Genomic DNA, 17,315 nt, shown 5'->3' on the forward strand with positions numbered 1-17,315 from the left:
CGAGTGTGGATCTGTTGGTAGAAACATCTGATTTATAAAAGAAGTCAATCAAACCTGATTATTCCTGTCCATATTAGTTTGCAGTCCAATTTATTTTAGACTCACTGGATCTAATGTTTCTGCTTGTTACAACAAATGCTCCTTCTCCACGAGATTATAATCTGTCTTTCCGATTTGTGAACACAGATTCAAATATATTTGTGTAATTGCGTAGCATAAAGTTCTTTAAATATTTGGAAGGCGTACAAATTACTGCTGCTAACAAAAAATTTAATTTCAAACGAGATGAATATCAAACTAATGATGGGAGTGGTCATTCCGTGCGCACATTTAGTGTCCCATTTCACACAGCTGGGAGACACACAGATCATATCAATGCAGTTGACTAGCAACCTTTGAAAGAGCAAAGGCTTGCAATTTGTCTTTCTTACAAGCAGTCTTTACACTAAAGTGGAGTTTCCAAAAACAATGTTAGAATACAGGTAACATTTAAATACACATACACTCATTTAACCTAAACCTATTTATTTAAACAACACAATTAGAAAATAATTACAACAAAAATATAGAAAATAACCAAATATAAAATACACAGCATGAAATGATATTTGTTCAGTTCGTGCCATAGTCTGAATGGCGTTTATAACATATCAATCAGTAAGGGCTTTAATTTGTACTCTCATAAAGTGATACGTATAATAATACTAATAATAACATTGTAGAGTGGGAGTTTCCAAAAACAATGTTAGAATACAGGTAATATTTAAATACACATACACTCATTTAACCTAAACCTATTTATTTAAACAACACAATTAGAAAATAATTACAACAAAAATATAGAAAATAACCAAATATAAAATACACAGCATGAAATGATATTTGTTCAGTTCGTGCCATAGTCTGAATGGCGTTTATAACATATCAATCAGTAAGGGCTTTAATTTGTACTCTCATAAAGTGATACGTATAATAATACTAATAATAACATTGTAGAGTGATACGTATAATAATAATAATAATAATAATAATAATAATAATATTAAGTAATTAACTATAAGTACTAGCCAAAGACATATTTTTTAAAAAAATACTGTTTTAACAGTCTTCTTAGATCAATAAAAACTAAACTTGCCACAATAAATGTTGATGCTCCTATAATCTTTCAGATTACTTACAAGAACATAAAAAGTGCTACATAAAGATCATTTGTAATTTTAAACCATCTTAAAATCTTTGAAAACTCTTTTTTAAGAAAATGTATGTGCTCAATTGCTAAACAAAGACAGTTCAATTAGTGCACAGTAGTTATCACAAAAAAACATTTTATAAATGATTCCATATTTGAACATGGCAGTTAGCCCCATATTCACAATCATTTAGCATGATCTTGTTTCACAACAGTTACTGAGAATTACAGCTTATTATTGTTTGGTGTTAACTTCACCTGCTTGATAGGCTGCTGAACGTTTATATTCCCTGAAGGCTCTTGAAAGCACAGTAACTGTAAATGCTGACGGTATTATGAAAATACCAAGGTAAGTGGTACCTGCAAGAAATAACAGCTATAAAATGAAATGTCATGGTGATTAAACTTGGCAACAAGCTTAACATTTGAAGTTACAGCTAAACACATTATAAAGGAAGCACATTAACGCCAAGAACATTAACATGCAAACAAATGTATCTCACTTGATATAAAATGTTAACATACATAGTAAACAATAGATGCATTATGCAGAATGATCAGTTTATGGTTCATTGCTTACAAATGAAAGTGAGATACTGCGCCTGTACTTCTTTTTCATGATTAAAAAAAGTGTTTACATCATTCATGATGCCTATTAAGTAGTTAAGTGGTGATGAGAATGGCAAAAATACAGTTGACTGATACTGTATACTCAACATGGAAAAAGTATTTCCAGCTTTGAAAGATTATAGAGAACACAGAAACAAACATACTTTCTACTAGAAAATAATGTTATGGGACAGCTCCTTTTATAAGGCTATACCTTATAGGTATTAGAAGTCCTAAAAGACTTATCTAGTTTTATCAGAATACTAGAAGACATTAAGAGTTCAAACATTATGACCTAACTGCAACAAAATGACTTACTCTGTGGAAACTAGCGCCAGTTATAAAAAGACTGATCACATGCAAACCAATCTATTTTCTTCAAATATGATATTACCAGTACTATGAATAGAAGAAACAAGGCAATGAGGAAACTATTAGTCCTAGAAAGAAAATGAGGAACACCATTCCCATATAAAGTTTTATGTATTTCAATTTTGTACTGGAAAGTATTTTTACAGGAACCTGCAGTTTTTAAGTTATTCTAAAAAAAAAATTACTTTTAACTGCCCCCCCCCCTCCACCGGTGGGGATTTTCAATATGTTGTTCATGACACATCCTCCAAACACTGTACAAAAATTTGCAACTACACAATTTTTTTTCTTCTAATTTTTTGTTGCTGACTGATAACAACATAAAAAAAATTTGGAATATTATTACAAGGGAGACAGGGCAACCAAGAGTACAGGATGACGGCATTACCATCAAAGTGAATGGAAACTTGATAAACAACAAGCTGGAAGTCAAAAAATTTTGAATAATAATTTTTTAAATGTTGTAGAGAAAATAGGATCTAAATGTGCATTAGAAGAAGCAAGGCAGTTAATGGAAGAGGCCTTACCCACACCATTTGATACAATTGAAATTCCACCCACCTCTCCTTCTGAAATTAGGAAGATAATAAACACTCTTACGAATAAAAGCTCACATAGAATTGATGGCATTTCCAGCAGGATAATAAAAGCTTGTTCCTAAGAGATAAGTGGGATTCTTAGCCACATATGTAATAGCTCTCTGAAGAAGGGTATTTTCTCAGATAGACTGAAGTATGCCATTGTTATACCACTGCATAAAAAAGGGGATACATCTGATGTCAACAACTACCGCCCAATCTCTATTCTGACTGCCTTATCCAAAATTCTTGAAAAAGTAATGTATTGTAGAGTAGCTTCACACCTTTGTAAAAATAAAGTTTTCACAAAATGTCAGTTAGGTTTCCAGAAGGGTTTTTCAACAGAAAATGCTATATACACTTTCACTAATGACATATTAAATGCTCTGAGTAACCGGAAGTCACCCGTTGGGATTTTTTGTGATCTATCAAAGGCTTTTGATTGTGTAAATCATGGAATACTTCTAGATAAGCTCAAGTACTGTGGTATGAATCGAACAGTGCTCAAATGGTTTAAATCATACCTAACTGGAAGAGTGCAGAAAGTTGAAATAAACAGTTCACATAACATGCAAAAAACTGGTGATTTCTCAAACTGGGGAACAATCAAGAATGGGGTGCCACAAGGTTCGGTCTTGGGTCCTCTGCCGTTCTTAATATATATTAATGGCTTGCCATTCTATATTCACAAAGATGCAATTAATGGCTTGCCATTCTATATTCACGAAGATGCAAAGCTGGTACTTTTTGCCGATGATACAAGTATAGCTATCACACCCGACAGACAAGAATTAACTGGTGAAATTGTAAACGATGTTTTTCAGAAAATCATTAAGTGGTTCTCTGCAAATGGGATCTAATTAAACTTTGACAAAACACAGTATATTCAGTTCCACACAGGAAATGGAATGACACCATTAATAAATATAGACTTCGATCAGAAATCGGTAGCTAAGGTAGAATATTCAAATTTCTAGGTGTATGCATTGATGAGGGGTTGAACTGGAAAAAACACACTGAGGATCTGCTGAAACGTTTTGAGTTCAACTACTTATTCTATTAGGGTCATTGCAAATTTTGGCGACATACATCTGAGTAAATTAGGTTACCACACCTATTTTCATTCTCTGCTTTCGTATGACATATTCTGGGGTAACTCATCATTGAGTAAAAGAGTGTTCATTGCACTAGAGCGTGTAATCAGAATAATTGCTGGAGCTCATCCAAGATCCTCCTGCAGACACTTATTTAAAGAGCTAGAAAGCTTCACTGTAGCCTCACAATATACATATTCACTTATGAAATTTGTTATTAACAATCCGAAGGAATTCAAAAGTAATAGCAGGGTAATGGCTACAACACTAGGAGAAAGGATGATTTTCACTGCTCAAGGTTAAATCTAACTTTGGCTCAGAAGGGGGTAAATTACGCTGCCACAAAAGTCTTTGGTCACTTACCTAATAGCATCAAAAGTCTGACAGATAGCCATTAGCATTTAAAAGGAAATTAAAAGAATTTCTTAATGGCAACTCCTTCTACTCATTAGATGAATTGTTGGATATAGTAAGTGGGTAATTTCCTAACCCCCAACAAAAAAAAAAAAAAAAAAAAAAAAAAAAAAAAAAAAAAAAAAAAAAAAAATTAAAATATTGAGTGTCATGTAATATTTTGTCTAATGTAAAATCTTGTATAGACACCTTTTATTAACCTGACACATTCCACATCATTACGAAATGTCGTATTCATGATCTATGGAACAAGTACTAATCTAATCTAATCCAAACTATTGGAGCTGATACGTGTAACAGACACTTGAGAATGGCTACACAGCCAAAACTATGTAGTACTGAAACATATAAAATAAAAGGGTAGTTTAATCCTAACAATGGTGGCCAGCACAGCAAATTGACAGCATTCAACTATAATAATAGTTGCTGTCTCAAGCTTTTCATCTATCATGCTGTTATTTATGAAGAAATTTGATCTGGTAAAAATTACCATAATATCTGACTAGATCTCGACAAAATATGTCAAGCACAAAGACTGGCAACTTGCTCATAATATCTAAATACAAAGTGGTGCACTTCGTGGAACATAAACATGTGATATCCTTTTAACTATAAGATTAATGAGTCACACCTTGTCAGTCATATCATAAATGTGTGTGCCTTGAAGGCTATGTGAGCAAGTGCCAGACAGTAAATCCAAAGGTCGAGCTTTCAAATCTCAGTAAAGTCAAAGAATTTTTCCTGTCACTTATCACTTCTTTCATATCTAGCAATAATTTGTTAAAGTGAAAAATACCAAATGGCACCACAGTTCGGGGTCCACCTGTATCTAGTCATCTCAAAGGTCAGAGGAGGCCAAGAGCATACTATCTACAATATGACCGTGCCTAATACAGCACTGAATTGTTTGAAAGAACCTTCGTGATGAGGACTGCTTTAACTCTCCATGCCTTTTTTCCCCTTTCCTCAACAATATGTAGAGATGTGTAACAGAACAACCACTTTGGCTCAGTTGTAGTTGAAGCAAATCACAGGCGATAGTTAACTGATAAAACATTGGGAAAACACAGTTTGCCTACAAAAGAGGGGACTTAAAATACACTTTTATGCCCTATACTTGAGTAATATTCAAGTGTATGGAACCCATATCAGGTTGGACTTACAGGGAACATCAAGGGATGGTGCAAATGGTTACAGACTTTTTATGTGTAGCAGAAAAAAAACCTCAAAACACACAAAATCTTACCACTCTCAGTACATGGATAGAATACAAGAAACTTCAGTATATAGTATGGTAGAAAGTACCCTCTGTCACACACTTCGCAATGATACACATACGAAGTGTGTGAGAAGAGCAGTGAGACTGATTTTTTATCTACCAATGTTTCCATTTTTCTTCAAACAACAACAATGTCCCCTTCAAAGTAGTTCCCTTTGGCAGCTATACATCAGCAGAGTTGTCATTCCCAATCCTGCTAGCAGTTCCAAAAGGCTTCAATTGGTAGGGCCTTTTTTTTTTAACAGTTTGATCACATTCGTTTGAATATTCTTGCAAATCACAAAATGACATCCTTTTAAGACATTTTTCAATTTCGGGAGAAGAAAAAAGGTGATAAGGACTCAGATGAGGCAAATGAGGGGGGGGGGGCTGTGGAACAACAAGAATGCCTTTTATGGTAAAAAATTCCATGATGGAAGTGGTCATGTGGCTTGGGGTGTTGTCATGTTTGCTCTTCAAGGTGAGGCCATCACTGAATTAAAGCCACTTGTCACAATGATACACTGTGAGTAAATGTGTGTGCATCGGAGATAAGACAGTCGGCACAAGAGCACACTCATAGATTTTTCATTAGGCTTCTCAGAATAAAAAAGTGCTGAGTCAACAAATCTAATGTTCTAAGGAATCATGTGGTTAATTATTAAAATGGATGAAGTGAATCCAATGTGCTTAGGAATCATGTGGTTAATTATTAAAATGTGTGAAGTGTTGGAATGTCAGACAGCAAAGACTCAGAACAATAATTTTTCTGAGAGCGCAGACATGAAATGAGTAGTTTCTGTTATTTGCCGAGGTGCGAACTATCTCCTCAGCTGAGCATATTGTCTGCTAATTGTATTTCGACAGATTTCTTGATCACTGAATCCCAATAGGATGAGGCTGTGAACAGTATCTTGACTTTCCCATAATTCATGCAATGGCCAATGGAAATACAATGTTCAGGCATTGCAGCTTTGTTGGGCTGTAGAAAGCGGATATATAGCTTGTGTTTGATGCAACATTCTTGTACAGAGCATATTGTTTGTTCTATGCAACTTTTAACATACTGACAAGGAATTTCATAAGTTCGTAAAAGCAGATCATCTTTCACAGATCCGGGAAGAGCTGCCATCTTGGCTGGTGTGTGGAAGATCACACCCACTTAATGCTTCTTTATTATTCTGCCCATACAGCATTTGGATTGGCAAAAGTGATCACTGTCGTAAAGACTGAGGTATAACATCAATTGCAGTGATGCCATGAGATTGAGGGAAGAGATCGTAAGTTTAATAGACAAAGAAGTGTCATGGGCAACACAAATGTGGGTAGGTGCATTGAAGAGACAGAGATCGAGATGATGAAGTAGTACTACCCTCCACCAACATAGTACTACCCTCCACCACTTACCTCCACCCGGGCTGGTTCACTCACTGACAGTATCTGTGTTAACCAGCATGTAAACCCATCCAGATGCTCTGGGGTTCTGACAGAGGGCATGGTATCCTCAAAGGACTGGAGATGATCATAACTGAAATGCATTTCATGGAAATTAACACAGATCGCAGAACAGGCGGACATTAGTTGTTACCCCACAGCCACTGGCAGATGACTGTCGTATTTCCACTGTGTGAGATATTTGTCATGATACTGCATAAACAACCTAGAAAGGGCTCTCCCCACAAGTATCGCGAAGCCAGAGCAATTGCCAGACTGACGGCCACTGCCCAGAGTCCTGATACCACCAGACAGGCACCTGTTCCTCAGCACTTACAGAGAGGTAATATCTCAGGCCTCAATAGTGCATTCCCTGCGTAGTCAGGTTCCTTGCATGGCCTACATGTCTCTAACAATATTAGAAAAGGTGGAGAACAGACCTGGATGTGGGGACTTAATGAAAGTAAGTGGTTGAAAATAAATAAGTAAAATGGGAAAAGCCATAATCAATGTCCTGCGACAAGCTAGGTTGTCAATAGGCAATCTGTCTACAGACAGAGTACGAGAAAAGATATAGTCAGAAAGTAAGACTGCAACGCTGGAAAGGAAAAAAATAATGCAGTGACTCGAGACCCCATGCTCGCCACAGGTTTTCTCAGAAAAGAGTTGCAAGGCCACAAGAGAGTGAGGGAGTGGGAGAGGGATTAGGGGGATATCATTACAGTTCCTTCTTGAAGAAACTACTCATTGTAGTGATATAAGCGTTTGGTGGAAGATTTGGAGGGGGGGATGACAAGCCTCAAACATAACTCTAGGAGACTTCTAGCCTGCTGCCTTAAATCCACAGTTCCTGATTGTGCAAATATTGTTGCTCAACAGCTGGCATTCTCAAATGGTGTTCAATAGGCTTCTAAAACTATGACCTTCGACTTCTTGAAAATGCAGGAGGAGCACATCATATTGAGCATCATTTGCTACACCGATCTATGTCCTACAAATGTGTGAAAGAGGAGTAAAATCGATGACTTGTAGGGTGTGTGCTACCTTTGCAAAACATTAAGCTGCCTCAAGCCAAATATGGAATACGTGTCTTCATCATCATTTTTGGCAGTTCTGGAAACACTTCATTCGTAAATGAACAAGACAAATAATCATTTAGTTTTGAAGTTCCAGCAATAACTGTGTTTGCAGACTAAATTACAGGAATTCATGTCCACCTATTATAAAAAGAACTGTTCTTTTTAACATGAACATCGACAGGAATCAGACACAACACCAACATAAACACTGGTTTGTGAAGTTCAAAAGTCTAACTTGTGAGGGAAGTTACTCAGAAACCTGTACTGTGCTTCTGTGTATACTTCCACAACAGATGAGAATGCAGATGAGGACAAAAACTACTAAAATAACTTTACAGATAGCCAGCTACCAGCATATAATAATGTGAACATAGTTCTACAAAACCCAACAAAATAGAAAATAAGAACTGAATAAAAGTACACACTGATGATAGCACAAAGATGTTGAAACATATTTGGGAATTTGAAAACAGTTGTTTGCATAACAGATGAACCTGAATTCCCAAAATAAAAAGAACTCCCTCGTATATGGTGCCACTGCATTGTTAAAAAGTGTTCTGGACGGATGACTGCTCATGTCATAAATGTTCAGGGTTGATTTGCTGGCCAGTGGCTTGCCCTTCAATAGTTATTATCAGGGTTAACCATAAGCAATCTCTGTCATTAACACATTTTTAACTACAACAGTTTGCCTGGCAGAGGAAATTTTACCTAGCCCAAGATTCTAACTGTAGACACTTGGCACAGTGAGGCACAAACTCTGTTCAAAGCTCCGTGGTTTGACTATGTCCGAGATCTAGTATCTCAGTTTTTTGGGCACAATAAAGAGCACCAATTTGTCATTTCTTTTGTAGGGTTTGTACACAACTGTCACAAAGGAACCTCTTTACTGAAGCAGCAGGAGTTTTCCCTATCAAATATGGCAGCTACATCTGGTTTTCCCATCAGTGCATTATCGTAAGTAATATAGGCTGCAGGAACTCCTGTTATAGTTTGCAACACTGACAGCCAACAATACAATCACAAACATAAACTATTGGAACAAGACACACAACAGACCTCACTAACATCCTTGGCCATCTAGCAGAATGCGATCAGGAACATACAAAAATTTGCACAAAAATCTTGAAAATTCACTGGAGTGCAAAACTTAAGGATGAAAGTAACTTTCACACAATGTGTCACTGCCAAATAACATAGCTCGATAGAAGGAACTGCTACAGTACAGTATAGAAGGTAACGGAAAGACACACAATGAGAAGAACAAAAATGACACTTTGATTCAAAGACAATAATCACACAGAAGTCACCGTGATTTATAATGGTCCTCTGGACATTAGGAAAGATGGAAAATGGTTCTTAATAAGGTATGTGATCATCATGGATGGCAATGCATACTCTGCAATGTACTGGCAAAAGGTTGGTAAAGAATTATTGTGGCAGAGCGATATTTGCTAAATATCCTCTCATTCCAAGAACTACTCCACCTGCACAGTTCAATATAGTCACACACTGTCATCCATAAAAACAAAGACAGGGTGAAATGAACCCAGAAAAGGTGCACATGGGGAAAGAGCACAGCATCACAACAATGCTGACTGATAAATGTACCATGTTCAAAGATTTTGAGGTCAGTACGTCCATGCAACAACATGCCTCCCAACACTTTTAACAAAAGTGATAATGTTCGACAAAGCTGGGCGTATCCTCATCTGGTGAAAGGTGGGAACACGCAATGCACCCAGGAACATTGTTGAAAATGGTCATTTTGACGGTCCATGTGTTGTGCAGTGAGTCATAATGTTGCATGGGTGCAGTGACCTGCCAATCATTGAACACAGTACACCCACCAGTCAACATTGTGACACTGTACTCCTTCCCAAAGTGCATATTTTCAGGGTACATTTGGCACTGACTTCATTTTTATGGATGACAAAGTGTGATCACATTGAACTGTGACGGTGGGACAGCTCTTGAACGAGAGGATACTCAATGAAAGGACTGGCCTGCCTATTCCTCTGACTTAAATTCCATCGAATGTATGTGGGATGCATTGGGGAGATGTATTATAGCACATCCAACAGTTGTCAACTGTGGTGGTGGAGGAATGGAATGCTCTACCACAAGAACTCCCTACCAACCATGTGGCCAGCATGGGAGCACATTGCAGAACATTCATTGCCATCTGTGGTGATCACACACCCTATTAAGAACCACATCCCATCTTTCCTTATGTCCAGCAGACCATTATAAATCGTGGTGACTTTCAATAAAAGTGTCATTTCTGTTTGTCTGTCTTTCAGTTACCTTTTGTACTATACTGTAGGAGTTCATTCTATGTGTGGTCGATGTTTCATCGACCTATGTTACTTGGCAGTAACACATCATGCAAAAGTTACTTTCACCCTAAAGTTTTGCACACCATTGTAGTTATAGGTGTTAAAAGAATGAGTTCTAATTTTCTTATTAAGAACAATGGTGACTATATTCACAAAAACAACAAATCATGACAGATTAACCAGTAGTGTTTTATCACTCATACATGAATCTGGTCCTCTAGTTACAGTAACATTGCTGAAAACTGGACATAAGACTTACCAGCAACTAAAGCCAAAGCCCAGTATATAATGATCTCTCCCATATATGCTCTGATCTGAACAGCAGCACTCCATTTAGGCAGCACATTCACCCTCCAAACTGAGGTGACTGGATTTTTTAGAGAGAGCATTTTCCTGTGGCTGCTCGACTGTAATAATATTTGTCCAATTGTATAGGAACACAGTACAATATACATTTCTGTCAGTGATGCCTTTAATCTGTGAAACAAGATAAAAATTTTTTTTCTTCTTCAGTAAGTAGAGAGATGTCAACAGCAATTAATATATGTAAGAGACTAACCTATAGTCCAAGATAGCTTTTGTAGTGAATGTCAATATGAATGGAAATGTCATAAGTCCCACTGCTATCATGTATCCAACACCTTCTGAGATAGCTAGGAAGGAATACAGATACAGGTCTTCATGAAAAATAAAGTGTAAAGAATATAACGACTGCAATATTGTAGATATTATAACAGATCTTAATATTTCTTCTTCCACTCCCTGCAAATATGCTTTTATGGCAATCAACATGTTCAGTGCAATCTGAAACACAAACAAAAACAGCTAATTAAACAATTTCTGTTACTAATGTAATTACAGCATTACATTAATTATTTATTCACAGATGATGAAGGCATTAACCCTACAGCTAACACTATAAGGCATGCACACATAGCCTACAGGTAATTATGTAAATGTCAGAAGTGATATGTCAAGATAATCAAAACAACAACAACAGCAGATACCACTAGCCATCGACTTCTGGCAAATTCCTCCCACTCTCCGAACAGCCTCTCCATGAGGAGAACATGTTCAAAATGTGTAGTGTTAAGTTAAACACAAAATAAATACAAATGTGAGCAACAGCTGTAGAACACAAATAGTAATTGTTACAATATACATGCCCAATCAAGGCTGGACAAGAATGTATAGATTCTCTTGCCACTACAGAAACTACTAGACATCAAATCATTCAAATGGCTCTGAGCACTATGGGACTTAACTTTTGAGGTCATCATCAGTCCCCTAGAACTTAGAACTACTTAAACCTAACTAACCTAAGGACATCACACACATCCATGACCGAGGCAGGATTCGAACCTGTGACCATAGCTGTCGCGCGGTTCCAGACTGTAGCGCCTAGAACCACTCGGCCACTCTGGCTGGCAAAGTACTAGACATCACTGTAATCGATGTTGTGACACGTGATATGGCGGCATGTGAAATTAAAGTAAAAAAAAAGCTGCTTGGAGACTGTTTAGCATAGTTCTGGAATGTTGAGCCCACGGCATATAAATAGGTATCAGCAGGCCAGGTGACTGAATGGTGGACTTAGACTATGAGGGTCAATCAAGGTGTGGAATCTGGGTTACTATGCTAAAGGATTTTTCTACTAATTCTCACATCACAGTCCACATTGACATCCTAAAACCCTAACTACTTTGAGAATTTTGTTTGCTCTTTTCTAGGTATGAATCATATAGAGAAGTGTCTCTACACTAATCAATTTTCTTTATTTCTAAAACTAGCTGAGAAACCTAGCTGCATTGCTCGGGTATTCATTTTGCCAATTTTCTATTAGAAATGAATACAAAAAATGAGCTGTGTTTGAAGTACAGTATTTTTAAAAAATTTATTACTATGTATTCATGAAAACGCTTTGTAAATTATCAAACAGTCATGTAAAGAAATATGCACGATGTACAAATTTGTAGGAACAGTATCCAGATTAAGGAACACGATCCCGAACAGTTTCTGTACGCTGGTCACTGCTGCTTCACGTGTCTACAAAGTGATTTTGTAACAGTCTCTATGACAATGCCTCTTCATAGCTTTGTAGATGGCTACAATTTTTGCCTGCAGCCGTCTCCGCTTCACGATTGAAAGATGTCAAAAGCGGTGCCAGTTGTCAGGGATTTCCTCAAGTTGACTCAACTGTAGGAGTGTCTTAGCACTAAAGAATAAATGCATTAAAACTTCATGAATGATGCAGGTCTTTTTCACCCACCTCACTGATCGCCACGTTGTATCACCTGAACTATGGGTCTTACATTCACTGCAATTGTTGCCTGACAGTAAAAGACATGTGTACCAAGTTCAGTTGGATTGGTCCACTGGTTCAGGAGGAGATGGGGAAAACACAAATGGACCCCCCTCCCCCCCCACACACACACATTTTTATAATACTTAGAGATTGGAAAATGTGGAGTTGAAGACCAAATGCAAAAAAATATCAGGCAGTCCACCGCTGACAAAAGGCAATGAAGCAAACCACTACTAACTGAACAATTGTGAGGATAAACTGACTGCGATATGACAATGCAAGAAAAATGTGTGTAATACAGAGCAGATAGCACTCATATCTCAAAAGATAAAGTAGTTTTAAATATAGCACTTAAAATACTGGAATAAAACATTACGTAAGAGATGAGCAATCTGTGGTACAATTGTGGCAATATGAAGATTTGATTGCCAGAAAAAAGAATAAAATACTTTGCTGGTTTGGCTCATAAATAAAGAAATATCTTGATGATTATTTATTGAAGATGATAAAACTGCTATGGCAATATGATTACATTACACTAAAACTGATAGTAGAAGATAAATCTCTAAGGTAACACAACTGTACATAAACTCGGGGTTGTTGAATTTAGTACGACATCAAGCTTCCCAGTGATGCTTCTAAACACTTTGACATTGCACAAAACAGCACCTGGATACTGAGGAACCTCCTTACTCAGAGTTTGTACTCTACTCCGTGAAGTTCCACCAGTCTTAGAAAACCACAAAAGGTCACCAACCAACCACATTCCATACATGTTCAGGGGTGACATGTCACGCAAATGTGCAAACCAGAGAAGGAGTGGTACACATCTTTCTTCTAGTATGGCTTCCACATTTCTCATTATAAGAATCCAAGCCTTGTCCTGTTGAAATACAGGCTCCTGAGTTGTCTGCTGGAGGTGTAAGTCTTCTACTTCAAAAACATAGTTGATTTACTAGTTATTCTTTAGATTGCACTTGAGATGTACAAAATGAGAACTCAAGTTGCATCCAGTGATGTCCCACATCATTTGCAGGATTGCAATCACTGTGGCAGCATTTCATTCATATGTGGCCATCACAATCGGATATGTTAAACCAAGACTCCTCAACCATTCTGGTGACAATGCCTATGTGGACAACACATATTACCAATGCAGTTTGCAGTAAGACAATGTTCAACCATCAAACACATCTGCACCAGCTGCAATGTTTCAGAATTGAACTAATACTATACTGCCATTATGGTCATGCAAACAAAATGGTGGTCATCTTAAGTTGTGGTCACTTGGTGTGATCAACACATTCATTCAACAAATAACATACCATGTTCAAACTAAAATGACACCATACGACAAATCCATGTCCACAAGATTCATAATTATGGTCAGTTCGAAATCACTTGTCTGTACAACTGTGTGTGCCCTCTGATGTTTGTTTTAAGGTGTCCACTTTGCATGAGAGCCCTTTACTGATGCAGCTTGTGAAGTTAAGTATGACAATTCTCTTTTTGGCAACAGTGTAATAGCTCAGTTTCATTAATGAGAAGCAAAGCAGCTGGTATCCCTGAAATTTGGAAGGAGGTGATCTACACAAAGTGGAAATGATGTAGCACAGGACTTTCTGTCAGTGACTGCTACTGTGCGTGTGTCCTCAGGAACCCACAGATAAGCTGTGGATGTTCCAGCTGGCTTTGGATAGCAGCTTAATGAATCCTAGAAGTTCTAACACCATAACAGGAAGATGGTATAATACGCTTACCATACCACATGAACTTTCACCACAGCAAAAATTCCAGTCAGGTAATACTGAAGCATTCTACAACAGGGAAATATGTATGGACAGAGACATGAAAGACTTTGAATAAGTTCCAGAAATGAGATGGTATTCATAAGTGTGACATAAACTTTGTTATATTTTGCTGAAGTGCCATGTAATGCAACAGCTTTAAAGTAAATAAAGATATTTTGTGGTTCTTATTTCAATCCATAGATTTCCTTTACTGTTAACAGTATATTTTCTAGTGCCTGTAAGTGTTTTTGTGCGTATTATTGTGCTCTAATTTGTCCAGACACTATTCAACCAACATATGGGCAAACAGGCATCTGCAGCCAGCGTAGGCAAATAGCTCACACAGGTTCAGCCATGCAGCTGGGCTATAGTCTACAGAATCATAGGCCATGCCCAGGCACCCATAATATAATGTTAATATTTATTTTATCATATTTGTTGAACATGACATTTATTTTTATTCAACAGATACAAGATATTTGGAGTCAGATTCCATATTTAGACAGGACACACAACACTCTTCAGAGTAGGAACATTAAGCTGGGACCTTTCTGGAGATCCTGATCCCACACCTCCCTCAAACGACAATAAAAGTTGACACAAACATAGATATGATGTTAATCCCATTTTGAAGTACTGTGCAAATTTCTTTACACGTACATCATGGTACCAGAACAAATGTTGAAGATAATTTATTCAATTAACAAGATCAAAACATATACCTACAATCAAGATTTATCTTGTCACTGGGGATAAACCGCATTGGCCAGAGGTGGGTCACCTTGGCATGAAGTTGATGCTTTTCTGTTTGCCTTTTAATTTCTTTACGTCACATACACAGAAATGATCTCATAATGAAGTTATAGTATCACATTTGCTGCAAAAATAATATTTACTTACCACAATAATTATGGAAAATCGATGAAGGATGAGCTTTACATTGAATTTTCCAATACGAGGAGTAACTTCTCGTCCCATCCAGAAGTCATACCACATAAAGCCTTTTGATCCATATGGATTAAGATAGGAGATAGGCAATTTACCACCTCTTCTGTACAGAATTAGAGAAAATACAATTCCCACAAGCATTGCTGAAACTGCAGCCTCACTATACACACTGACTACAATGTCAGCAACTTCCCTTTTGAAGTAGCACACTGATGAAATTAGAACCAGTGCAAACAGGGCTGCGAAAATTCCTGTGGAACAAAATATAGAAAGAGATAACTTTATGTTCCTTGAGAACATTAATTAAATTTACTCCACGAAATTTACAATTGCAATATTTATATGGTAGTCATTACAACAGGCTTCATATTACAAACCAGGGAGAAAATCACAACCAGAATTAAGAAAAATCCCTCAATGACTGATCAAGAACAAGTACTCACTGTTAAATACACCACCCCAACAGTCCCCTCCCCGACACAACTACCCCACAATCCCCTTGCTATGGCCACCAACTGGGATGGGTACAGAGATGTGTCTGGGATTGGGCAGGTGGCAAGTAATAGCAGGTAGGGAAAGAGGAGGGGCATGTGGTGAAGCATAGCGGAGAGGGGAGGGGAGAGGAGGGGGCACGTGGCGAGGCATAACGGAGAGGGAAGGGGAGGGGGTAGGTGATGAGGCGCGGCTGTGAGGGGTGGGTGGCGAGGCGCAGCTGTGAGGAGTGGGTGGCAAGGCGCAGCTGTGGGGGGCGGGTAGCGAGGGTCGGGTGGTGAGGGGCGGCTGTGAGGGGCGGGTGGCGAGGCGTGGCTGTGAGGGGTGGGTGGCGAGGCGCGGCTGTGAGGGGCGGGTGGCGAGGCGCGGCTGTGAGGGGCGGGTGGCGAGGCGCGGCTGTGAGGGGCGGGTGGCGAGGCACAGCTGTGAGGGGCGGGTGGCGAGGCACAGCTGTGAGGGGCGGGTGGCGAGGCACGGCTGTGAGGGGTTTTATGTGAAAATTCTTAAAAGATTTTAAATAAAACAAATGATGTTAATATTCTACATCAGTATTCTTTGCGTCTACATATTTAATTCACAACATAGTCACCCTGGCGACAAAAGCTTTTCCCCGACAACAGGAGACTAGTTTGTTGATACTGTCACTGTATAATGTTTAACATTGTTGATGGAGCCACAATCTCACGTATTCTTGCATTGCTTCATCATTATCAAATCGAAGTCCTCGAAGGTGTTCTTTAAGTTTTGCAAACAGATGAAAAACAGATGAAAATCAGATGGGACCAAGTTGGGACTGGATGGAGAATGATCAATGACAGTGAATGCAGTGTGTCGGACTGTTGCAGACACTGCAATGCTCATATGTGGTCTGGCATTGTCTTGCTAAAGGAAAGGGTGTTTCATGTGCAGAGAAAAGCTTTGAATTCGAACCTTTATTACAGCACGCTGTTTCTCACGTACCAGCAGCTTTGTTATACACCATCATGTTTTAAGTTAAAATTCAGAGACCTCTAGCGGCAGAGGACATGAAGAACAAAGATGTAGAATGTTAATAAAGTTTGCTTTATTTAAACGGCTTTAAATTTGAACATGAAAATTCAGAGGTATTACTTTTCAGCACACCCTCATTTCTTTAATTCTTGGATATGTTGACATAAGCACAAAAAATGGCAAACACATGATCATTAACTTTGAATATAAAGTGCTTTAAAAAGTGAGAGTCTAGTTGTAGAAAGCAGCACTATACATTGTCCTACTGACAATTACAGATCAGGTCCAAGTTCACACTGGGGAAGGATGGAGAAAGAGAGTGCTACCTCGTTCAGCAACTGAAATATTGTTAACCAAGGTATGCCTTTATTGTAACTAGTTAAGACATCCTTATATGTTTATCTATTAAATTATCAAACATTAC

General features: G+C 38.0%; 1 protein-coding gene across 1 annotated transcript in view; it reads right to left on the reverse strand.

Moving 5' to 3' along the window:
* Nucleotides 1–289: 289 nt before the first annotated feature.
* Nucleotides 290–17,315, reverse strand: part of LOC124555882 — a 241,727-nt gene continuing 224,701 nt past the window's right edge. Inside the window, exons 23-26 of the mRNA XM_047129943.1 lie at nucleotides 15,362–15,660; nucleotides 10,926–11,170; nucleotides 10,626–10,843; nucleotides 290–1,549 (exon numbers count right to left, since the gene is read on the reverse strand). Coding sequence (XP_046985899.1) covers nucleotides 1,425–1,549; nucleotides 10,626–10,843; nucleotides 10,926–11,170; nucleotides 15,362–15,660 — 887 coding nt within the window. The 3' untranslated portion in view covers nucleotides 290–1,424. The remainder of the gene's footprint in view (nucleotides 1,550–10,625; nucleotides 10,844–10,925; nucleotides 11,171–15,361; nucleotides 15,661–17,315) is intronic.

The sequence above is a fragment of the Schistocerca americana genome, chromosome X (genome assembly GCF_021461395.2).
Source record: "Schistocerca americana isolate TAMUIC-IGC-003095 chromosome X, iqSchAmer2.1, whole genome shotgun sequence".
Taxonomy (NCBI): domain Eukaryota; kingdom Metazoa; phylum Arthropoda; class Insecta; order Orthoptera; family Acrididae; genus Schistocerca; species Schistocerca americana.